Here is a 22,364-nt window from a genome sequence, read left to right on the forward strand (position 1 = left end):
TAATATAATAACTAGGCTCCAATAATGACTTATCAATAGGAAGCACCCGGGAAGCTTTATGCAGAATGCCAACCATACAATGGTCCAAAACACTTGTAAGCTGTTTAACTAGTAGTAGGCAGCTTGGACAATGAGACAAATCCATCTACATCCATTTTCAACAGCCTCTCAACCTACATTGCCAAAATTTACATCTTGGTTTGTGCTTTCTGACGTATCGGCTTATCTCACAAGTTATGTTTGATGGAAATACTATCGAACCCGATGTTCATCATTTGCCCTTATGCTGAGGATGAATAATGAAACATATGAATGCTTCATTATTATTATTGGAAAAAGGCCTTGCAGCTTCATACTTGAATCAGCCAAAATTTAAAGATAGACACATGGAATCAAATTAAAACAAAACAACACTACTTACAACAACCAATTCAAATACATGTTCAAGAGGTTCACCAGTGAAATAGCTCTGCCAAATAAAACCCCATCCATACATGTAATCATGGGTAGCAATTCCTCCATAATTCTTGTGCATGTTACCATCACAGTCTAATACATTAAATTCAACACTCTATTATTATGATGAAACAAAAGATGCTCAAAAGGGCCATCCCTGTCAATCCTGCAACTAAAATATTTCAATATCGAGTTACATAACCAAACAATGCATAAACCTGACAACTAATAAAAGAAAGGAAAAGAAGAAAAGAGAGGCACTACTCATATATCCACTCTGATATTCATTAATTCCAAAGAAACAAGAGGCAGTAGTCATATATCTACTCTGATATTCATTAATACCAAAATGATGTATCAATATGTTACGGAAATATCTTCAAGGGCATGCATTTCATATGTGGCTCTTACCAATTTTAACCGGGAATTTTCAAGAATTTTATCATATCCAATTAGTGCTTTCTCCATCATCAAGAGTGTTGAAAAGTTACTTAGTTTCCATTTTGTTTGTTACTTATGCTTTTTGCTTTTTCTTCTTAAAAGCTGCTAAAGTATAATTGTCGTTTTTAATTCTTCAAAAATAATTTGCTTTCACATCCAAAAGCACTGGCCTTTTGCTTTTGAAAGCAAAAAAAAAAAGAAAAAAAAAGGAAATTGCAAAGGATAGATCTGAGCAGTTAGTTAGTAAAGAGTTACGATGGTGCTGTTGGGTAATATCATAAGGTCCCTCCGTTAGTACTGAAGGAAAGAAGAATGAAAATCAAAGCTTTATCAGAGTAACATCCAAAATCCCAAAAGAAGAAGGATCAAATTACAAACTAAGGCAACATAGAATTCTGTTTATATATCGAACCTTCATACTTTGGAAAATAGAAGTCGTTCAGAGTGAGTAAGATTTACTCATTATATTATTTATCCAATACACTCAAAGAAAATGAACAATTGTAAAAGGTAATTCTAAAACAGCAATGACAACACATTCCAACTAAGGTTGAAACAGTAAAACTTAACAAGTAACTAAGAAATTTGACATACCTCATCATTCATCATTCATCATCATCGTCATCATCGCCACCATCTTCCTTGTTCTTCATAAGGCGGGTTGTGCCACCCTCCTTGCTGATGGGTAATTTCATTGCTCCAAAAGGAGTGTCAACATTGATATGACCTTTCATAGAGTAACCTGTTCCTTTTCCTCTAATCATGTCCCAAAGAGCAGATCCAAAATCCTTAGGCCGGAAGGAGATAGGAATGTCAATGTAACTGATTCCATTTTTTTCAATCTTTGTGGATTTTTGGAGTTCTGCAGCTCCAATGCTCACATCAGATAGCCATACCTCATAGTCCAGTGCATTGAGTCCCAAGTCAAAGTCATTCATATTTTCCAATTTCAAATGAAGAACTGCAGTAGTTTCTTCCCAAGAGAATCTCTCAAAGTGTATCTTCTCAAGATCGATATCAGGCTTGTAAGGTATAGGGATCTCTCCAGTTTTCTCAAGTGGTAAAGTTAACCTTCCAAAAACAGGAACATCAACAATGAGATCAACTTTGATCCTATAGGGAATGATGCTTCCAGGCTTAATGTCATCATATGTACTTTTGATATCATCATATATCAAAGCAACTGGTATCTTGACAGTCTCCTGGCCATGAGCATGGATGGTTCCGGCATCTGGAATCAAGCCTGAAACGAGTTTCCTTCCGTCACTCTCGATGAGGTAGTTAATGTCAACGAGAGGGATTGGAACGGGATTGGGATTCTTTATGAGAACATCAACGACAATGTCTGCTTTCTCAAGATTGATGCAAGGGATGTGAATCCCAGTTACATCTGCGGTGGGCTTACCAAAGCCGATTGCTTCCTCGATCTTCTCACCGATGTCATGAATGAAATCCTTGACCTTTTCTATAAATCCACCCTTGTCTTCTTTGTCATCCTTAACCTCCCTTTCAGTTGTTTCTGGCTTATCGGATGATGCCATACCTTAATAGCAAAGATTCCAACTATTTAATCAAAACATGAATTAATGTACTTCTATTTTATGGATTCGGTCCGAAATGAAACTAGTACTTAAAAGCAAAGAAAATACGCCAAACATTTGTCTTTTCATAAAAGAGAATACAGGAAACACTAAGCACTAGATAAATTGGCAAAATAGATCTGTATTCTTCTGTGACTGTCAAGTGAAAAAAAATGGGATCTTATCTCTAGGTTAGTGTGTGTGTGTGTGTGGATGAAGAAGTGGAACAGAAAGCAGAAGCAGCCAAACAAAGAGAGAGAGAGAGACTCTTACTCTTAAGGATTTTGTCTAAACAGCAAAGAGGCAGAGCAGAAAAGAAAAGAAAAAAGATTGAGAGAAAAACGAAGAGCTTGGTAACAGTTGAAAGAAGATGGTGATCTGAGACATGAAAATCTAAAAATTGTAAAAACAGCAGCAAAAGATCCATCCAGATCATCACCGTTTTCAGACACAAAGGGCAAGATGACAATTTTTTCATATATAATAATAGTACTAGTCTAGTCTAGTATGTTAATATGGACTCGTTTACTAGTCCTACTTCCATTCCTATAAGGTGATGGATCATATTCATACATCCGAATGCGGATCCGATCAAGAGAGTGAGGGGATGGATTTACCTGGAGGAAACGATCTTGATCTTGATCTAAGCTTTGAGATGAGCACACAAACAGAGGCAAGCAGAGAGTGAGTGAGAGAGATGGGGAGAAAGAAAATGTTTTTATCTTTCTTCTTATTAATTTCTCATTAGCACATAATAAATAATAAACCGAACCCCTTTTAATTTGGCTAAAGGCAGATGAGAATTGAGATGCTTCTCTGGCTTTATTATCTATAATGATAAATAATAAATAATATATAAATGGTCATCAGGTTTGCCGACAAAAAATAAGAGCTGACTCCGCGTAAACAGATAGAGATGTGGGCCATTACTTTTGCATGTTGTGACCAGCTTCGCCGTACCTCCTCCACCAAGTCGCCAATCAGCATCCTTCTTGATTGGCTTTTTAAATTCTACTTCCGCTGATTCTTGTTAACTAAAAAACCATAGCAAACTGTTTATTTCTTACAAAACTTGTTTGCAAATTGAAATTTAAATTGATAATAATAATAATAAAGGGTACACCAACCATAGAATTCCTTCACAGCCACAGATAGTCCTTGTTGACAGATTAATTCAAATATAAATTTAGTTTTCATGAGCTACTTTACATCTTTGTCCTAATTTAGAAAACTAACCTCACTTTTCTCAAATATTACATTTACAAACCAAATAATAATAACAATAGTGGTAATGGTAGTGGTAGTGGTAGTGGTAATGGTAATGGTAATGGTAATGGTCATGGTCATGGTCATGGTATGTATTCAACAATAGCCAATACCCAATACGATTATTACGCTCTACTCATTGTATTCATACACTTTTAGCTTAATGTCTTTGATGGTCATCTTCTCTTCTCACCCTACCTCGCCTCACCACCACCACCACCATTTTTTGCCCAACTTATTCATTTTAGTCTCACCGCTGCAACTCTTCAAGTATATCCTTCCCCAACATATATTGAACTCAATTCCTCATTCTTCTAGCCATACCCATTCTAGCTCCTCATGCATCCATTGCTGCCTCTTCACCCAAGGTGATCTTTCAGAATTGTCCTTAGATACTCTAGCTGCTCCTCATCCCCTTCAAGTTCCTCCCACTAAAACACAGGGGACAAAACATAAGGAAACAATACTATGTCATCACCTTTTACATTACATTAATTACAATTTGCAACTAAAAACTGCTTAAAACTTAAAAATTAAAACCATGCAAGAAAATGTTTGCATTCATGAATGCCAGTAATGAAAATTCTGATTATTTGTATTGTCAAACCACCTCCACTGTTTCTCTTGAAAATGGCCAATCATTCCATATTTCAGCATTCTAGTCATAATTTTTCAAGTCCTGAACGTGAAAGCATGAACATGCAAATATAGAATAGCTCCAGAGTTAAAGACACAAACCCACCTCTTGATGTGACAATGATACAACCTTCCAACCAGAAGCAGCAATATGGCGGCGCTTCAACATGGTATGCCCTAAAGGTGTTCCTGCAGAGAGGCAGAAGCAGATCAATTGGACAGTCGTGCATCAAGTTATTAAATTTACTCAAGCTTCAGTAAAATCAGGGCACTCCAATGTTACATAAGAAGAAAATGCGCACCACTATTCCTTGAGAAATGTGTTGGTCCATCAATCTCCAAAGCAACTTTTTTATCAATCAGAACAGCATCCGCAGTATACCCATCTAAAGAGTATTCTCTAACCCAATCAAGGCCAGTACTGATAAGAAGGTGAGCAACCTCCTTCTGAAAAGATGAGGTAGTCCTTTGATTAAACCTCTTAGTTTTTCCAGCATGAACAATTTTCTCCTCAAGGTCACCCCTCAGAGATAGCTGAAGATGTGGGTACTCTAGCTTTAAGCACTGATTCACCAGATGAACCTGAGAAGCAAACATAATATCCCCTCTATGCTGTTCTGAAATTCTTTGCTCCTCAAAACTGCTCAAAGTTTTCCACACATGAGGAAAGAATATCCGATTCACCTGCCCAAGGACAGCATACGACCAAGCTATGTTACCAAGCTGATCCCTGTTTAAGCTGAGTACAGGAGGATCTGACACTTCTCCAAATTTAAGATTTCTACTGCTTTCCACATGGCTCTCTTCATCACTGTTAGTTTTTTCATGACTTAAGCAGCATTTAAATTGGTCAGTGTTCTCGAAAATGGTATCCATAGCTTGAAGAAAAGTGTCCGCAGGCTCATATAGAGAAGCAAAAGCCCACAACAGCTGAGTAAGCTCCTGTTCTTGAAAAGAGTGAATTATGTCTGATGCCCTTTCTGCTAACTCTACAAAGAGATCAGGGGCAGAATGCCGCATTGTAGCAAAAGCACCAGCAATGTTAGCAACATTCTGAGAATTGAACTCCTTAACTTTGGTCAAGGCCACCTCTGCAACCCTATCCATTTCTGACAAGAAAAGTAGGTCCCCTCCAATCTTGGACAGTGCCCATGAAATATTTGAAATACCTTGAGGTGAGCACTCCGGCAGAGCTGTCATTGCAAGACCTATAAGCATTGACATCTCTCTTTGTCGAGCAAATGCCAACCTGCGGGTATTCATCATTGATACTTTCTCCATATTCTTAGCAATTCTATGAAGTGCTGTGGCAATATTTAATGGGGAAAGAGGTGAAGGGCTCAGACCTTTCCCAACTGCCATAATCATCTCGGCTGTAATCTCCAACACTTCTTCTGCAGTATGTGCTTGTATTATAGCTTTGTTCAAATTAACTTCTTTCTTATGATCAGATGGCCCAGAGAATTGGGCTAGCTTCTGAACAAACTCTTGCATTGCCTTTTCCTTCTTCTCTAAAAACAACCCACCTGCCATCATACTTACCTTCTCTTGAAGTCCATGCGTACTATCATCAATTCTGTCATCCAAACCTTCCAAGCCAATCTCTTCTTTGAAACCAAAATCAACATCTTCTTGAATCTCCTTGCTTTGTTTATTAATCTTATCTTTACCTGTGAATCTTTTCTTGTTCTTTTTCTTCTTCTTTTTTATTGTTATTAAATCCTCAGCTGTATGAGTCAGTCCCCTAGCTTCAATAGATTTGAGTGCCATTTTCCTAGCCCTTAAACACCAATCCATCCCCTCAGTATCCTCGAGCAACCTAGATTTCTCTTGCTTTTTTCTCTTCTTGGGTGCTTGCCAACCAACTGGATCAAGCTCTCCAACAAACTCTAATTCCCATTCTTCCAGTTGATCATCATTAACAGCATTCCTAGTACCAATGCTAGTATATTTACCCAAATTTGTACAGTTTCTTCTAGGAAACAACAGCTTTGGTTTCGGAATTGGAATTCCAACTCTTAATTTTAGTAATGGAAGATTATTAACTTGTTTAGGAATGAAAGTGAAGGGTTTATAGTAGGTTTGGCCAGGGAATGGCTTTACCAAAAATGCCATGGCCTCCTTTCTCTTTTATCACAGAGAAACAAATGAAAAGACAAAACAAGCATGAAAGAGCCTAGAATATCATATACCAAGGTTCATGAACAGAATCAACAACAATTCGTAATCCCGGAGCAAAAGGAAAAAAAATGCAACATACCCTGGAAAGAAATCTCACTGCTTTTGCTGAAAAAAGCGAGCCACGTAACGAAGAGATTGCATCATGCTTCTTGTTCAATTATTTTTCAGGGTTTATTTTTGGATAAGATAAGTGAAAGATATCAAGCGATTACAGTGTCAGAGAGTTATAGTTGGCTACCAATACCATGGAGCCCTCAATAGGTAGAAGATGATGACAGCCGAAAACGACAGCGTTTGAGGAAACAACGTAAATGAGCGAGTGAGAGGCAAGCAGAGGGAGAGACGGCAACCTAAACAGTCAGAAGGTGAGACAAGAGGGAAGAAATTTCAAAAAACCTCCCAGTTCCAAACATCAGAAGACACAAAAGAAAAAGAAGAAAAGAAGAGAAATTGATAAGAGGAAGGGTCGGGTAGGGACAGGGAGTGAAGATTGAACAAACAGAAAAATTGAAGCTTTCACCCGTGCGGCGTGCGCCATGGGATGGGGATAAGGGAAAAAACTTGGAAAAAATGAAAACAGGCGGTGACTGGACAAGTCTAAGAGAGTGAGGTGGTGATTTGCGTGAAGATTGAAGAGATAAGGGACCAGACAGGCGGGAACACGTGGGGTGGGGAAAGGGAAAGGCAACGGTAAAGGTGACGGCGCAGGGAAGAAAACGAAACTACAAAAGCATAGTCTCCCTCTAATCATTTAATTCGATTGGATTTCAATCTTTAATTGAACATAATATAACTTGTTTGCTTGAATGCACTGCTATCCTAAAATTCGTACTATTTCTAAATCAAACTAGCTACATAGTAGCAAATTTTACAATCTGTAATGAAGCGCGGGTGTGCTCCTACTTCCTGATGCTATAGCTTCTCTGATATGAATTACGAGCGTTTGCTTATGATTGATGACACGTGTTATTTGTTTGCGATGTTCATTTGAGATTCAAAGGAGCAAGGCCCGGCCCCAAAGCATCAAACAGGTACAAACAATCATCTCCCTTATACTTCTTGGGAGGATATATATATATGAAAAAATTATGAGAAATAATTTTTTTTCGTAAGTTTAATTTAAAAATATTATTTTTTATAATTTTAATTATTTTTTTTATCAATTTTTGATATGATTTGATAATAATATCTTTTAAATAATTTCAGATATATTAAAATGATTTTAATTTTCTCTCTCTTACCATCCAGATAAAAATTTTAAAATTAAATCTCGATTTCTCTCTCTACTCAAATATATCTATTTCTCCATCCAATTCGCAAATATGACATAAGTTCTTTCTTATTTTGTTTTTATTTTATTTTTTTAATGGTGGATCTTAGGGTTCTTAAGGGCGATGAACAACGATTTTACTCTTTGTAATCAAAGATTTTGCTCAGGGAGAAAGAACAGTTAAAGTATGTTTGATGGATTTTATGGTGGTTTACGATTTTGTTGTGTTTGGGATTGGGATGATTGTTAAGCATGTTTGCTATGAATTTTCATTTTTTTTATGAGATTTTGAGTTGAAATTGTTCAGAAAATATTTTATAAAGAAGGTATATTTTGTTTTTGTATAAGGGGAGTGAGCAAGACCTCCCGATAGGGATATATTTTCTCTTGCTTTGGAGAGTTATGAAGTTTTGTAATCTATCTTTTATGAAATGCACAATTTCATGGTTTAACAAAAAAAAAATATGTGTTTTAGGTTCTTAAGTTTATTGGTTTATTCATAGAACTCAAAATTGAATTTATTGATTTTTAGGTATTGCGTGACTTAATCACCGTGTGACTAGTTTTTAGTCATTACGTGATTGGTTTTAGGCATTACGTGACTAGTTTTTATACATTGCGTAACTGATTTTTAAGCAATGCCTAAGTCACGCAATGCCTTACTAACTAGTCACGCAATACCTTATTAACAAATCACGCAATGCCTATCAACTAGTCATGCAATACCTTATCAGAAACTAGTCATGCAATGCCTTATCAGAAACTAGTTACGCAATGCTCAAAGTTAGTCACACAATACCTATCAACTAATCACGCAATATCTTATCAAAAACTAGTCGTAATGCCTTATCAAAAACTTATAAAAAACTAGTCATGCCATGCCTTACCAAAAACTAATCACGCAATGTCTTATCAAAAATCAGTCACGCAATACTTAAATTCAGTCACGTAATATTCAAAGTCAGTCATGCAATGCCTAAAAACTAATCACATAATTCTCAAAAATCACCAAAACTACTGAATTCCATTTAATAAGATCAACAACTTCAAACGATACACCATATTCTATTTAATAACATAATTAACAAATATGAATGCTCAAAATGTTTGAAAGTTTTTCTTCATATATAAAAAATCACTCTAAAATGTTTAAAAATGCTCAAAACGCTCACAAATTTTCTTCGTATATCAAAAACTACTCCAAAATGCTCAAAATGCTTAAACGTTTTTCTTTTTGGTAAGGAATACTCTAGAGATGAATAGTTTGGTGAGAAAAGCTTCAAAAATATGAATCAGTTTGAAACCCAAATCTAAATATACTTGATCCGTTAATAGGTTTCGAGTTGAGGCTCGGAGCCTAGCAAATGAATCGATTTCATTAAGGACAATTTTATTTAATTTTTTTTTCTTTTGACTAAAAACAGATAAAATTATAGCGATGATCATTCTTAAAAATGTTTTATGCCTCAAGTCCATTTATGAAAAGTACTCTATATATTTATCCTTTTGTCCTATCAACCTTGCTCTCATTTATAATTATAATAACAATGACCGGCGCAGTGGCACTTCACATGAACATAAAAGATTGAAAATGATATTATTGCAGGTTATGCTTTTGTGAGAGGCGAGAGGCTGAGAGTTTCACCTCAAAAAATAGCAGCTACACCTACATCCATCTATGTGTCTTTATGAATCTTTCCTTCTTTTGTTTATGACTTTGTGTATACAGATGAAAGAATCGCCTGCAACAAATATTTCAACGGTGGGTGACCATGATAAATCTCATAAGATGCTGTCGTCCGGAATCTCTGCGCTCCGAAGAATGACCATAATTCCTCCACTGATTATGTAACCATCGGCCTCCCTGCCCCCTTCTTCCACATTATCTCTGTTGATGATCTGCTCAAACATCAGCACCACAAATTACTGGTTAGTACTATGCTGTGAGTTCAAAGAAAGTGGAATCTGAATGTGCACAAGTCTCATGTAGTCAATGTGTACAGCCTGAAAAACGAACACTATCTTATTCATTCACTCGTGGAGTACTATTTACATACCTTAACATTTTTTCCGATCCTCGCGTTCTTATCTACAATGGCTTTTCTAATTTGAGTATTTTCACCAATTCCTATCGGGATGCCTATTCCCTTCTCCTCAACGGCAAGGCCGCTCTCATGGCCATCTTCAATCTATATGTTAACAGCAAAGTCAAGATGAGGCGGTTCAACTTTTAAGCAACATGCATACACACGCACACACATACATTTAAAAGCCCAGAATTTGATTCAGTCCTAAGTGTCTAAAAAATCTCTCAAGTTTTACCGGACGAAAAACTAGAGATTCATCAGACCTGATAGATATCAGATCCCATGATCACTGAATCTTCTACGATTGCCCCATCTCCAACTTTTGTCCTCATTCCAACCACTGTTCCTTTGATCTTGCACCTCTATTCTTACAAGAGTCAAAAGGATAATTCCAGAAAACAAATGAAAACTGGATTCAGAAAAGGAAAAATAAAGTTTATCTCTACATCACTTGTCTTCTATTACTTGATGCACCAAATGCATCAAGGATGCATGTCTTTCTGTATGTTTTGCTGGTTACAACGTGTGTGATCAAGTTTGACAGAGAAGTTGGGAGAGCCGTCTAAAAGTTTTTGTACTTACATTGAGAATGCAACCATCTCCAATGACACTATCTGTTATCACGGCATCACTTATAATGGTAGGAGGCAAATATCGAGGCATAGTGTAGACAGGAGAATCTCTATCATAGAAGCTGCTATCAAAGGGTGAAGTTTGTGTTAGTTTGTGGGAGCCCATTATGAGCGAAACATTCAGTAAAATGATGCACTCGCATTATTCTACTTCCAGGCTTTCCTGAAAAGTAAAGTACTGACTTGTATCCCATATCTGATTTCTTTATACATTCCATGTTTGCTTGGTAAAAAGCTTCAATGCTCCTCATGTCCTCCCAATATCCCTCAAACAAATATGCCTGAACCTGTCCCTCGAGCAAAAGGACAACGTCCTTATTCATTTAATTTTGAAACTATATGGGGAAATTAATGCATATATCTATAATTAGCAAAGTCTGACCTTCATTCCTAGAGATATTGCACCCCGTATCACTTCACTTTCAAAGTCATTTGCCTTGCGGAAATGTTTATTCAGAAGATTTACCATTGTAGCTCTGTTGATGAGGTAGATTCCCATACTTGGAACATTATTATAACTGGTATCATTGAATCTAGTCAAAGTTTCTGCCTGAACGAATTTTCACAAGAAGTTTTCGTTCAGACAATTCTGAGAAGTTATGACATCAAAATGGGGGAAAAGCAAAGCCGATGAAGACAACTTACTACTGAATAGTTTATGTGTTCTCTGTCTGACTTCAAAGTATACTGTATGACTTGATTTTCTGTATTTATTTTTAGTAGACCAAAGCCTGAGTCTTGATCTCTCACGGTAATATCATTTGAAGCAACAATAGTTACATCGGATTTTCTATTCCGGTGGAATTCTATCAGCTTTTGGTAGTCCATTTTGTAGAGATGATGGCCAGGGAGGACCAGAAATTCAGCCACCGGATACTCTTCTAGGACCCACAGACACCTTCGTATAGCATCGGCAGTTCCCTGGTGTTGAAAAACACACACAGATGCAAAGTGCAAACAACAAAATCATGCCTATGTTGAGAATTGATACTAGCTTTACAAAATGAACATACAGGTGCGTGTCTTTCACAGAAAAATCAAGAATTGGATTTATTACAGTTTTACAATATACAATATGCATTTAGTGCTCTGTAGTACCTGAAACCAATCCTGATCTTCAGGGCTCTGATATGCTGCAATCACTTCGACAAACCCTTCTTTCCCAAGACCTGCTCCAGAATAGGCTCTTGAGAGGTGGGAATTGAGAGATGTAGAATTGAATTGTGTGAGAGCATATATCTTATTTATGTTGCTGTTAATGCAGTTGCTCACAACTGCATCAATGAGTCTGTAATTAGCTGCTATGGGAATAGCCCCTTCTGATCTTCTCTTTGTCAATGGGTAAAGCCTTGAGTCTGATCCTTCTCCAAATACTATTGCTGCAACACTCTGTCATTGAGTGAGTTTTAAGGCATATGACATGGTGAGTGACAAACAATACACCTTGGAATAAAGATGACAAGAATTATGGAAAGATTAGCAACCATAGCCAACGCATGGAAACCATATTAAAGGCATTGCATTCAATGAGCTAAGATCCGAACTTAAAATGTAAGGAAGAAGGACCTGGTTTACTGGAGGGTGGAGCAAAATAGGACTTGGAGTTTGATGCGAGTTGGATATGGACGTGCTCTGAAAATTAGAAGGAAGCTTTGGTGAATATCGCTGATGATAACGACCCAATCCAAGAATAGGGAGCTTCGTCTGGATATTTACAGGGGTGGAGGAAGAAAGCTGCAATTTCATCGTAACAGAAGTACGTGACATGCAACTTCAGTTTTCAGTTAAAAACTATAAACTAATGCACTTTTGCTGCAGTTCCTCCTTGCTACATTTCAGATATAAATAGAGGGAACATTAAGAGAATATTTTGCTTTCTTCTTCTTCGTGGCTATCGCAGATTGATCTGCCTTGCATGGCTAGTTTTTGCTGATCACACACCGTACTATTTAAGTATTACTTGACAATGCAGCATAGCATGCATACATCTAAAGACAGGAGGCCAGTCGTTATAATATTTTGGGCTTAAGTTGTAAGCTTCTTGCAACTTTTCTCTTTATTCTTTGGGTTGGTTGATTCGTTAACTTTGTTTGTCGAGAATTGGAGGAATCAAAGTTGTCTCATGCACAACATGATGAATAAGAGAACAACAGTGCTTGGAATTTGTTGGTCAAATTCATATTCCATGGAAACCCTTGCTAATTATGTCTATCTATTTATGTAACAGATTGAATGATTAGAATGCAAACATAGATTCAGGACATGACCCTTTTTCAAAAATAGATTAAAAATAGTTGGGAGGGATTGGACGAGTGGGCAGTTTAGTAATTGAAGGGCGGAAGGATTAAGTAAGCTTCAAGGGAAATGTGGAATGTTTTGTGGAGCAATTTGGAATGAAGTGGGTGCCAAGCTAGGCATTGTCCCGGCTTTTCCATACCTCATAGTGGTCTTGCCACCTGTTTTTTCAATCTTGGCTTTTCCCTTGTACAAGTATATTTTCTTTCACAGGATAACTAGTCTTTGCTACATGTTTATTATAACTTTATTTTGACAACTTTATGACAGATTCCTAATTGTTACATGGGCCAACATTTTGTTTATTAATTTAAAGCAATGATAAAATCAAATGGAATAAAAATGAAACCATTGGCTGTTTCTCTTGAGACCCAAGTTTTGGAACAACTTGGGCTTCTACTAATACCGCTTATTCCAAGTCCAAAGACATGGGAGGGTAGAATGCTCGTTGGGCCACACTATCAGAAGATATCCACAAAAAAAACAAAAACAAACAGGCGACAAAAGAAAGCACTGGTAATTTATTACATCAAACGCGGTTCAGTGCAATGACAATTTCAGTGTAGTCAAGAGACAAGCAAATTGCAGATTATGGCTTCAGGATCTACGTCTACCTTTTTGCTTTCCCCTAAACTCCCCACAAAGGGATATCCTACAGCAACACAAACTCACTCCCAGGAAAAGAACATAACAGGAACAGGAGTGTTACACCCAGTTGCATCAAGCTCCCGATCATGTATAGCATGACAGTGCCACTACTTAAGCTGGTGCTCAAACAAGGACGCCATCTCAATCTGCAATAAATCCAAAAGAAATTGAACTGCTAGAATTTAGGAAAAAGAAAGATTTAAGTATAAGCACTTTTTCCTTATTGTCATGTGTTATCAATATGTAAGACACAATATGATTATCTTTTTCTTTTTTTTTTTTTGAAAATTGACAGAATATGAATATCTAATCAGATAAATCATTCACTAACATAGAAGTAGAAGAGAGGGAAAACGATATCAGAAAAATGTTTCCATCGGTGTCTGCATGTCTTTCCATGTGTCAGACGAGCATTGCATGCCCGTAAAGTTATATCTATATTTTATCATGCTTCAGCATAAAGGCTAGGGATTCACCTCTATTCAGACTTTTATGCAAATCTTAAATCTTTTATCAGCAATAGAAAACATCTCAAATAAATGAAGAAAACTACTAAAGAAAGAAGATGGGGCATAAGAAGAAATAAGAGCACGGATATATCCTCTTTGACAAGCAAAAAAGCAAAGATCGTAAGATAAATTCTTAGCTTCAAGCCAGCCAGTATACTAAGAGTTCAGACCCAGTCACAATATTTTAGACTTAATTCATATGAATATTACAGGCCTGGCTAGCCAGGTATGCAAAACTTTCTTAAGAGGGAGTTTCCACACTTATCAAAAGAAAATTACATGCATTCTACTTATTATTATTATTATTATCAACAAAACCTATCAAAAGACAAATGATGGAAGTAATTTGAGTACAAAATAGTTATACAGATGTGTTATGACAGCATAAGCACTGCATAACCCAGAAGTTGAGGAAGTGATCAAGAGCATTACTAAGACAATGTGAACAAATAGAGTACTGGTTGAATGGTTCAACCTTACCCTTGCGCAGGAAAAGTTCACAACATAGACCAACAGGCTCACTCTTTACTCACTAGCGATGCAGAGCAAGGGGATGGTAATCCCTTTCTCGATTTACATAAATCCAGTCAACTCCTAATCACTAAATTGGAATTCTTAAGAAATTGCAAACCAAATACCAAAATTGATGAATAAACATTAAAAACTTCTTAACTGCATCTAATAAATAATATTACTTTACTATCAACTCACCGCTGTCAAAGCACACTCAGCACCTTTGTTCCCAGCTTTACCACCAGCTCGATTCAACGCCTGCAGTTGTCATGTGAAAGGAAACAATTATATAAAATCCCACTCTTGCTAGGCCCTGTGATTGAATGGTAATTGTGTCCAATAATGATAGAAGTCAACTCCTTCTAACATTCTAATATATTATGTCAAACTATTCTCAAGTCAAGGACAACAAAAGCCCCCTTCACTGTCACTTGGGAGGTGGGATGCACAACTTATACAAGCATGATATAAGAATTTCCCCTCCCTCTCACAGTCCAAGATTCAATGTGAAGGAAGCTGAAGAGGGTCCCCATTAAAGCTGTCCAAGCAGCTATAGTGAACAACCTATCTGGTTTAACAAGAAGACCTAGAGAGTTTCTTAATGCAAAATGGTCTTATACGCAACTCTTGTATCATACCTGCTCCATGTCGTCACATGTCAAAACACCAAATATGCAAGGAACACCTACAAAGTTGATAAGTTACAGGTTAAAATTAGAAGAAATAATTCAAAATTGAAAAATAGAAGGAAAGAGACCAGTGAGCATTGTATGGGTTACTCCATTTGATAATTCAAAAAAATGCCACAATTATTTTCTATGGCAAAATATTTTTCAAATTGCCAGGCATGAGATTGATGCAGATCTTATTTCAATTTGTCCACCCAGTTTGAAAGGAAGGTAACTTTCAACTTTTAAAAAGAAAAGTATCCTGCAATGTGTTCTCTTGTGCCTTCTCATTTGAACAATTAAGAGAATAGGAATGGCATATGTGAGTAACTGATTATCATAATAGTATTTTGTTGCCAGGTAAGAGAAAAATCTACAAAAATAAGAAATGTAGGGTTACAAAGTAGGAGTCACCTTGAAAGTAGCACATACGAAGATGATTTGACAATGGTTACACTTGCAGTCTAAAAAGTTAGTAAGCATATCAAACAAAGTTCTCTATAACTTCACCATGCCATCAAAAAGGTTAACTGCATACGGATGAATAAACAGCAAAAGCAAGATATATGCTTTTGATCAATGAAAATCTAATTGTTGTCTTAATTCATAGGTGAGACGCAAGCTGCATTTGACTCTTGAAGCCATGATAGCATTTGAGAAGACATGGATTCTACAAAATACATTAAACAGGACAACTGACCTGAGTTTAAGCCAGCTGAAAGCACCCCAGATGCTACAGAATTAGCCACAGCATCATAGTGCGATGTATCACCTCTTATCTACTGACAATAAAGAGAACAACAGATTAACAAAATACAGCAAAAAGTAGTCAGCAATAGCATTTCAAGGACCCCTCATGATCAGATAAAAAGTTCCATGAGAAGATTTGCAAGTAATAAGAAAGAGATCATACCACAGCACCAATGCATAAAATTGCATGATACTTTCGAGACTTCCCCAACATTTCCGCAACAATACCAATTTCAAAACAGCCGGGAACCCAGACAACCTGTGAGAAAGTGATAAAATGATCAAGCCATCCTAAAAGTTGGCAACGGCAATGGTAAGGTTTCCCATATGAAAGTCGTGAATTTTCAAGAAATATTATCTATAGCATCTTGTGTTCTTGTTATACTCCCTTTTTGTGATGATAAATGTTAATTACTATCAAAAGATTCACATGTACAAAAAGGGCTTGTTCTGAATAAGACAATATCCAGAGCAAGAAATGAATCCTAGAAGAAAAAGGAATATCATATATCCTAGTCTTTTGAGCTGCATTTTCAATCATTTTTAACGTTCGCAGCAGCAATAGCAACATCAAGAAACAATGGGAAAAGGGGCAAAGAAAGCGCAGGAATGTAGATAGAAACATGGAAATACATGGAGAAGCAGACATGTAGAGACAAGAGATAAAAGAAGAGGAAGATTGCTGTTAAAGAAGGGTTTTTTATTTATAGGACTAGGAGTTACACACATCGATGTCTTCTTCATTAACTGAATACTTGCTGAAAGTGTCCAGGGCTCCCTCCAAGAGCTGCTTGGTCACAATTTCATTGAAACGGGCGATGACCTTTGACAAGCAAACACACAAAACAAAAACAAAAGGCGGCGGAACCAATCAATCAATCAATCAATCTTTGACTATGCAAAATAATCAACTTCAATTGGAAATGGCAATAAAGAACAGACCACGGCAAATCGAAGGCCTTGGGTTTTGGTAAGAGATCCCACCAAACGGCGGACGGCCGGCGCTTGGACAAAGGAGGAGCGCTGCTTCCTATCCGGCGCAAATCCTGATATTGTCAAATATTAGTAGTAGCATGAAATGAAGAAGTAAAAAATAATGAAAAAAGAAAAAAATAGATGACCTTGCGGTTGCAGTTGGAGGAGGGAGGAGGAGAAGGAGAGGGCTGTTGACTTTGGAGTGGGCAGACCCCTGGCCCTGGGGATGGGGAATACACCACTTAAGAGACGCTCCTGCATCCAACAACAACCAGGTGACGCCATTTTCTTTCTTCTGTGTTCTGCAGTGTCTGCTTGCAGCTACTGGTAGTATTTATACTCATAAAAAAAAAATGTCTCCATGTTTTACCTCAAATTTAATGTAAAAATAATATAGTAAAAAACAAAAATGTCTCAACATATTTTCCAAACCAAACTTGATTATAATGTAATAATAATATAGTAAACTAGTTTACCTCAAATTTAAATTAATTCAAATTAAAATAATTTAAAATAAAAATGTCTCCATATTTTATTTGAATTTATTTGATTCAGAATTTGACATCACTCAAATTGAATTAAAATTCGAAACAATCCAAAGTAATTTAATAAACCAAACAATTCAAATTTGATAATAACATAATTTAACTGTTGTAGGATCTAATATGACTCATAATTAGAATTAATCTAAATCCAAATTGTTTTAGTTTTCAAAATTTTTCCATGAATTCCTATTTTTGGATAAATAATTTCAATGTGGATTTATTTGTTGTAATTGATAAATATAAAGACAAACAATACAAAAACCTCTTAAGCTTTTGTTTGAATTATTTATTATATTGATGAGTAATCCTCAAATATTCATGGCTTAAGTCTTAATTTTCTCTCTTATGATTTTTGAATGGTAACATAATCTGTATATTCACTAAACTTTAGCCTTAATTGCTGGAAAAAATTATTATTTATTTATTATTATTGAAAAGAGAATACCTATAAGTGGTTGAACCTCTTTAGTTTGGTGCCATTTTTTGAAAAGAAAGAAAAAATGGAAGACAGGGCAGAGTTGGACTCCATCCTGCCTTATCTTCCAATACTAATTGGATCTTCCAGGTGTCTGTTATGGCCATCCAAAGTGGTAGAGGCTCTCGAGGCCATGTCCAAAGGTCCTGATCACAGCCAAGTCAACTCTGGCCAAGTGCTCTCCATCGCCATTTCCGACATGAGAGCTTCTCTCTCCCTCCGCGACCCTCTCGCTCCCTTTTCCCCCCAAGGTTACTCCCTCTTCTTCGATGAGGTATGCTGTAGTGGTAGTGGTATCTTCTCCTTGTTCTGGGCTTCCAATTTTCCTTACTTTGGCTTGAATTTCTTGTGCAGCTCTTGACTGCGGCAGACTCCACAAAATGGTTTGCGGAGGTTATCCCACCGCTGGCCAATCTGCTGCTGCGGTTGCCATCCCTTCTAGACTTTCACTATCAAAATATGCAGGCGTATGGATACGGTCTCCGCATCTTGGGTCCGCAGCAACCTGGCATGGTGCTTCTGTCCCAGGTGTGTATTTTTACTATGCTTCTCGAATCTCAATCATAAGATTATACTTTTCCTGACCTGCTTTAATTTTGTTCATGAACTTCATTCTAAAGTATCATGCTGGTTGTTGCATATATATCTCATGTAATCTCTCATCGCCTCTTTCTCTCTTTCTTTCTCAGGAGTTGATCGGCGCTCTACTTGCATGCTCTTTGTTTTGTTTGTTTCCAGTCTCAAATAGAGGTGTAAAGCATCTTCCAACCATCAACTTTGATCAATTGTTTGCGTATGTCAACTCTCTTTTGCATCTTCTCTTGTTATTCATCATCAGTACTCCTTTTTCTTATTACGATACCTTTCACTTTCTATTTGTGCATCTTTACTTCCTCTTCTTCAATCTGACATATTTTCTCTCTCTGCACCTTGTGACTTAATATATATTGTAATTATATCCTCAGGAGTCTCTATGAAAGTTACAGCGAGAAGCAGGAAAACAAAGTAAGGTGCATCGTGCACTATTTCCAAAGGATATGTTCACAAATGCCTACAGGCTTTGTCTCATTTCAGCGCAAGCTTCTCTCTTTAGAATATCCTCCTTCACAATCAAGTGCTTCTTATCCAAATGCTGATTTTTGGACCAAATCAACTCTCCCCCTCTGCCCTTTTCAGGTAACAATTCAACATATAAAATTTATTTCTGAACTTGAATTTCAATAGTCAATATTTGCTTCTACTTGGCCTATCTTTGTCTTTACCTACATCTTACAGTTGCAGACAGCCAATCCTTACGTTATCTCTCAATGACTCTGTAGGTTTACAGCTCAGGCTTAATAGAAGATCACCCTACTGGGGCTCTTGAAGTGGATTTTGCAAATAAATATCTTGGAGGTGGTGCTCTACATAGGGGCTGCGTGCAGGTGAGATTTTTCTTTTTCTGCTTCATTGAAATTACTTGTGCACTGTTCATGACATTTCTGCTACTACTTGTTTTTTTTAAATGACTTCTCTTGAATCTTCTCACCTTTTCAAGTTATTATTCCCAGAGACCTTGTTGACTGGTAGGACCTTTTTCTAATATTTTCATAGGAAGAAATTCGCTTCATGATCAGTCCTGAGTTGATTGCTGGCATGCTTTTCTTGCCTTCCATGGCAGACAATGAGGCTATAGAAATTGTTGGAGCAGAGAGGTTCTCAGACTATACGGGGTAAGTTTCACTCTTTGGATTATAAAACCAAAGCTTGATAAACAGGTGTGCTACTAGTTAGCTATTCATTTCTGTGAGGTATGCATGTACCACCAGTAGCTCACATATTGTCATTGATGAATCACACAAATCAAGTCAGTACCTGAAGTATAATAATGTTTACATAAATATATCATGGTGTAAAAGTCACATGGAATTGATGTTGCATAGGTTATCTATCTGTTTCTTGCTGACGGAAACAGTCTTTTGGCAGTGCCTTCTGTTCCCTGCTTTTTCTTTTTCCCCCCATCTTAGATTCTTAGATATACTTAAATAAGAAATTTCATAATCAAGAGTATAATGTCTACCTGCCTTTCTTTCACATCTTTTGCAGTTGACTTCTGATAATAAAATCACTTTTAACTGGTACAGATATGCCTCTTCATTTCGGTTTACTGGTGACTATGTGGACAAAAGGAGTGTTGACTTCCTTGGAAGACGTAAAACTAGAATTGTTGCTATAGATGCTTTATGCAGTCCAAGAATGAATCAATACAAACTTAAGTACCTTCTTCGGTATGTAGTTTTTGGTTTCTGCACTGCATACATGTCATTTTAGAAAAAAAGAAAAATAGTAAAATCAGATAGCAGCCAGTTGGATGAAATATTATAAGTTACTCCTGCTGGGACTGGTGGTGCTTTAAGAACACTGCATTTATGCTTCAGCCAAAAAGTAAGAAAGAAAACAACCTGGTTCCAAGCATTTATGGAAACTATGCATGAAGGAAAGAGCTTTAGGAAAATTTTGCACTATTCTTCTCAAGAATCTTTGTGAGTTGCAATAACATATTAGATCTTAATAAATAAATGTTATGAAGGAAGAATGTGGATTTTATGATGTGTCATGCGCACATCACAATAATGGATTCGCATGTACCCATGCAATGTGCTAGATGAGGCTTTATTGATCTATGCATTATTTGTGAATCCGCTGATATCAGTTTCTGTAAGCAAATTGAATAGATTTTATTTGTATACCTTGCTTCCTTTTTTATTCTTTTGGTGTAAACTATATCCCTTCCAACTTGTATGTATGGTAGGGAGACTAATAAGGCTTTCTGTGGCTTTTTGGATCAATCAAAGTATAGCCAGTACAAGAGACTCTTTCAAGATAATGGACTCAGTGCAGGTCAGCTTCATCAAGATAATAAACATGATGGTGACATATCCAGGAATGAAGTTTTGGTGCGACTGTTTTATCATCTTTGCTCTAATCTTTTGTGTTTGTTTCCCTAATTGACAAACCCTGGAGTAAAAAACTCAATTTATAAATTGAAGAGCCATTATATCAGTTTTCTTATGATCTATAATTATTTGGATTTGCTTATACGTATGGGCCAATTGGTTTGCTCTTTACTATCAAGTTTCATTTTGATCATAACTGTTCTGTTTATAGTTAAATGAAGCTCCCTCTACATCTAATGAAACAAATGAAGGAGGATCAAGGATGGAGGTGGTCAGAAAGTCTGATGAGAAAGGTGGTCAATTTATGGACCCCAAAAATTGTATTGGGATAGCAACGGGAAATTGGGGCTGTGGCGCATTTGGAGGAGATCCTGAACTAAAGACCATAATTCAGTGGCTTGCTGCTTCTCAGGTAGTTGTTCTGTCCCTAGAGCTTGCATGTTAGATGCCATGGTCCTCAAAGGTGTAAGGCTCTTCTAAATAGTTAAATATTGTATTGCCTGAGATATAAAATAGGAAATTTTACACTTCCATGTGTTTTTCATATTGTTGCTTGAAATTGATCTTTCCATTAACCTGAATGCATCTGTTCCAGGCTTTAAGACCTTTCATTTCATACTACACTTTTGGTCTTGATGCACTGCAAAGTCTTGCTCAGGTATTGCTCTTGTTCTTGCTAGTGTAGAAACTTCATGGTAGATAAGGTTCCTCATAAGGCATTGCTGTGGTTCATTCTCATGGATCTTAAATATGTTATATTGCTTCTTTAGTATTCTGCTTCATGCTTTCTATGTGAGGTGCACCTGTCACAAGTCATTCTTTCCATATTATAGTAAGTACGGGATGCTGCGCTTTCTTTCTGAATTTATCGGAGTCCTCAATTTAAGGTGCTCTAGTCTGGTCAATTGAACAATCATCTTTGTTTCTTAAAATTATCTTGTAATGTCCTTCTGGTTGCTTATATTCCTTCAGTATTGTTGGTGTTCTGTCCTTTAGCTCTATCACCTCATTCGTATTCTTCTTTTGTTCAATATTTTCTCCTGTACATTAATACTCTGTCATTTTGGCATCACATGGCAGGTGAGTCAATGGATTCTCTTGCATAAATGGAATGTTGGAGACCTCTGGAATATGTTGATAGAATACTCGTCCCAGAAATCGAGAGGGGAAACAAACCTCGGCTTTTTTGCTTGGCTTCTTCCTTCACTGCCTCACTGTGAGGCGGCTGAACCGGCCAACTAATACGTTGTAATGTTTTGGATAATTGAATCCGAGTTTGTCCACCATTTTTCTGTATGAGAGTATCTGCTTGTTAATATTTGCGAAAATTTAGTTCTATATCTCTGCTGTAGCTGCTGTGTGGTGTCTCCTTAGTTCTGAATCTCTTTTGTAGTTAATATATATACTTGTTGGTGCTGTTATAGTTAATGTATGGTTCCTGTAATCCGTCCTTCCTCAGCATCATCCAGAACTACATTTAGGATGTAGGGAGGAGCTATTT

The 22,364-nt window shown here is 36.8% G+C and overlaps 5 protein-coding genes across 6 annotated transcripts; 1 reads left to right on the forward strand and 4 right to left on the reverse strand.

The window, feature by feature from the left end:
* Nucleotides 1–371: 371 nt before the first annotated feature.
* LOC18597391 (Late embryogenesis abundant protein, group 2) lies at nucleotides 372–3,266 on the reverse strand. Of its 2 annotated transcripts, none has more exons than XM_007026404.3 (3): nucleotides 3,095–3,266; nucleotides 1,492–2,440; nucleotides 372–622 (listed from the first exon to the last, which is right to left on the reverse strand). In XM_007026404.3, the coding sequence occupies exon 2, from the start codon at nucleotides 2,436–2,438 to the stop codon at nucleotides 1,503–1,505; it is 936 nt and encodes a 311-aa protein (XP_007026466.1). In that variant the 5' UTR covers nucleotides 2,439–2,440; nucleotides 3,095–3,266; the 3' UTR covers nucleotides 372–622; nucleotides 1,492–1,502. The 2 variants fall into 2 exon arrangements, with proteins under 2 accessions (XP_007026466.1, XP_007026467.1); XM_007026405.3 differs by having other exon boundaries at nucleotides 372–628.
* A 283-nt stretch (nucleotides 3,267–3,549) lies between these two features.
* RAP (RAP domain-containing protein) lies at nucleotides 3,550–7,211 on the reverse strand. Its single transcript, XM_007026409.3, has 3 exons — nucleotides 4,682–7,211; nucleotides 4,486–4,568; nucleotides 3,550–4,174 (listed from the first exon to the last, which is right to left on the reverse strand). Exons 1-3 carry the CDS (start codon nucleotides 6,492–6,494, stop codon nucleotides 4,103–4,105), a joined length of 1,968 nt encoding a protein of 655 aa, XP_007026471.3. The 5' UTR covers nucleotides 6,495–7,211; the 3' UTR covers nucleotides 3,550–4,102.
* A 2,197-nt stretch (nucleotides 7,212–9,408) lies between these two features.
* Nucleotides 9,409–12,295, reverse strand: LOC18597393 (ADP-glucose pyrophosphorylase small subunit 2). Its single transcript, XM_007026413.3, has 9 exons — nucleotides 12,116–12,295; nucleotides 11,648–11,938; nucleotides 11,195–11,470; nucleotides 10,932–11,099; nucleotides 10,733–10,836; nucleotides 10,500–10,611; nucleotides 10,181–10,279; nucleotides 9,888–10,019; nucleotides 9,409–9,729 (listed from the first exon to the last, which is right to left on the reverse strand). The coding sequence occupies exons 1-9, from the start codon at nucleotides 12,293–12,295 to the stop codon at nucleotides 9,613–9,615; spliced, it is 1,479 nt and encodes a 492-aa protein (XP_007026475.3). The 3' UTR covers nucleotides 9,409–9,612.
* A 1,045-nt stretch (nucleotides 12,296–13,340) lies between these two features.
* Nucleotides 13,341–17,229, reverse strand: COS1 (6,7-dimethyl-8-ribityllumazine synthase / DMRL synthase / lumazine synthase / riboflavin synthase). Its single transcript, XM_007026414.3, has 8 exons — nucleotides 17,054–17,229; nucleotides 16,875–16,978; nucleotides 16,660–16,755; nucleotides 16,096–16,191; nucleotides 15,883–15,961; nucleotides 15,153–15,199; nucleotides 14,713–14,772; nucleotides 13,341–13,638 (listed from the first exon to the last, which is right to left on the reverse strand). Exons 1-8 carry the CDS (start codon nucleotides 17,190–17,192, stop codon nucleotides 13,600–13,602), a joined length of 660 nt encoding a protein of 219 aa, XP_007026476.1. The 5' UTR covers nucleotides 17,193–17,229; the 3' UTR covers nucleotides 13,341–13,599.
* Nucleotides 17,230–17,913: 684 nt separating this feature from the next.
* On the forward strand, nucleotides 17,914–22,203 carry LOC18597395 (poly(ADP-ribose) glycohydrolase 1-like). Its single transcript, XM_088806895.1, is given in 12 exon segments — nucleotides 17,914–18,201; nucleotides 18,282–18,455; nucleotides 18,617–18,720; nucleotides 18,893–19,103; nucleotides 19,247–19,351; nucleotides 19,521–19,639; nucleotides 20,051–20,194; nucleotides 20,719–20,782; nucleotides 20,784–20,807; nucleotides 21,075–21,275; nucleotides 21,459–21,521; nucleotides 21,944–22,203. Coding segments are annotated over 12 exon segments (1,620 nt in total). The 5' UTR covers nucleotides 17,914–17,952; the 3' UTR covers nucleotides 22,106–22,203.
* The last annotated feature ends 161 nt before the right edge of the window (nucleotides 22,204–22,364 follow it).

Source organism: Theobroma cacao, chromosome 5 (genome assembly GCF_053813885.1).
Source record: "Theobroma cacao isolate CCN51 chromosome 5, ASM5381388v1, whole genome shotgun sequence".
Lineage (NCBI taxonomy): Eukaryota > Viridiplantae > Streptophyta > Magnoliopsida > Malvales > Malvaceae > Theobroma > Theobroma cacao.

What these genes read in the sequence shown, in the direction of transcription:
- LOC18597391 (XM_007026404.3), bottom strand. Translation starts at nt 2,438, where the DNA reads ATGGCATCATCCGATAAGCCAGAAACAACTGAAAGGGAGGTTAAGGAT.
- LOC18597393 (XM_007026413.3), bottom strand. Translation starts at nt 12,295, where the DNA reads ATGAAATTGCAGCTTTCTTCCTCCACCCCTGTAAATATCCAGACGAAG. An exon ending in CAATATCTCTAGGAATGAAG is followed by an intron (nt 10,837 to 10,931) that starts GTCAGACTTTGC and finishes CTCGAGGGACAG; the next exon opens with GTTCAGGCATATTTGTTTGA. An exon ending in AAATCAGATATGGGATACAA is followed by an intron (nt 10,612 to 10,732) that starts GTCAGTACTTTA and finishes CTTTGATAGCAG; the next exon opens with CTTCTATGATAGAGATTCTC.
- RAP (XM_007026409.3), bottom strand. Translation starts at nt 6,494, where the DNA reads ATGGCATTTTTGGTAAAGCCATTCCCTGGCCAAACCTACTATAAACCC. An exon ending in ACATTTCTCAAGGAATAGTG is followed by an intron (nt 4,569 to 4,681) that starts GTGCGCATTTTC and finishes GCCTCTCTGCAG; the next exon opens with GAACACCTTTAGGGCATACC. An exon ending in TATCATTGTCACATCAAGAG is followed by an intron (nt 4,175 to 4,485) that starts GTGGGTTTGTGT and finishes CCTGTGTTTTAG; the next exon opens with TGGGAGGAACTTGAAGGGGA.
- COS1 (XM_007026414.3), bottom strand. Translation starts at nt 17,192, where the DNA reads ATGGCGTCACCTGGTTGTTGTTGGATGCAGGAGCGTCTCTTAAGTGGT. An exon ending in TTAATGAAGAAGACATCGAT is followed by an intron (nt 16,192 to 16,659) that starts GTGTGTAACTCC and finishes ACTTTCTCACAG; the next exon opens with GTTGTCTGGGTTCCCGGCTG. An exon ending in CTGAGTGTGCTTTGACAGCG is followed by an intron (nt 13,639 to 14,712) that starts GTGAGTTGATAG and finishes GATTTATTGCAG; the next exon opens with ATTGAGATGGCGTCCTTGTT.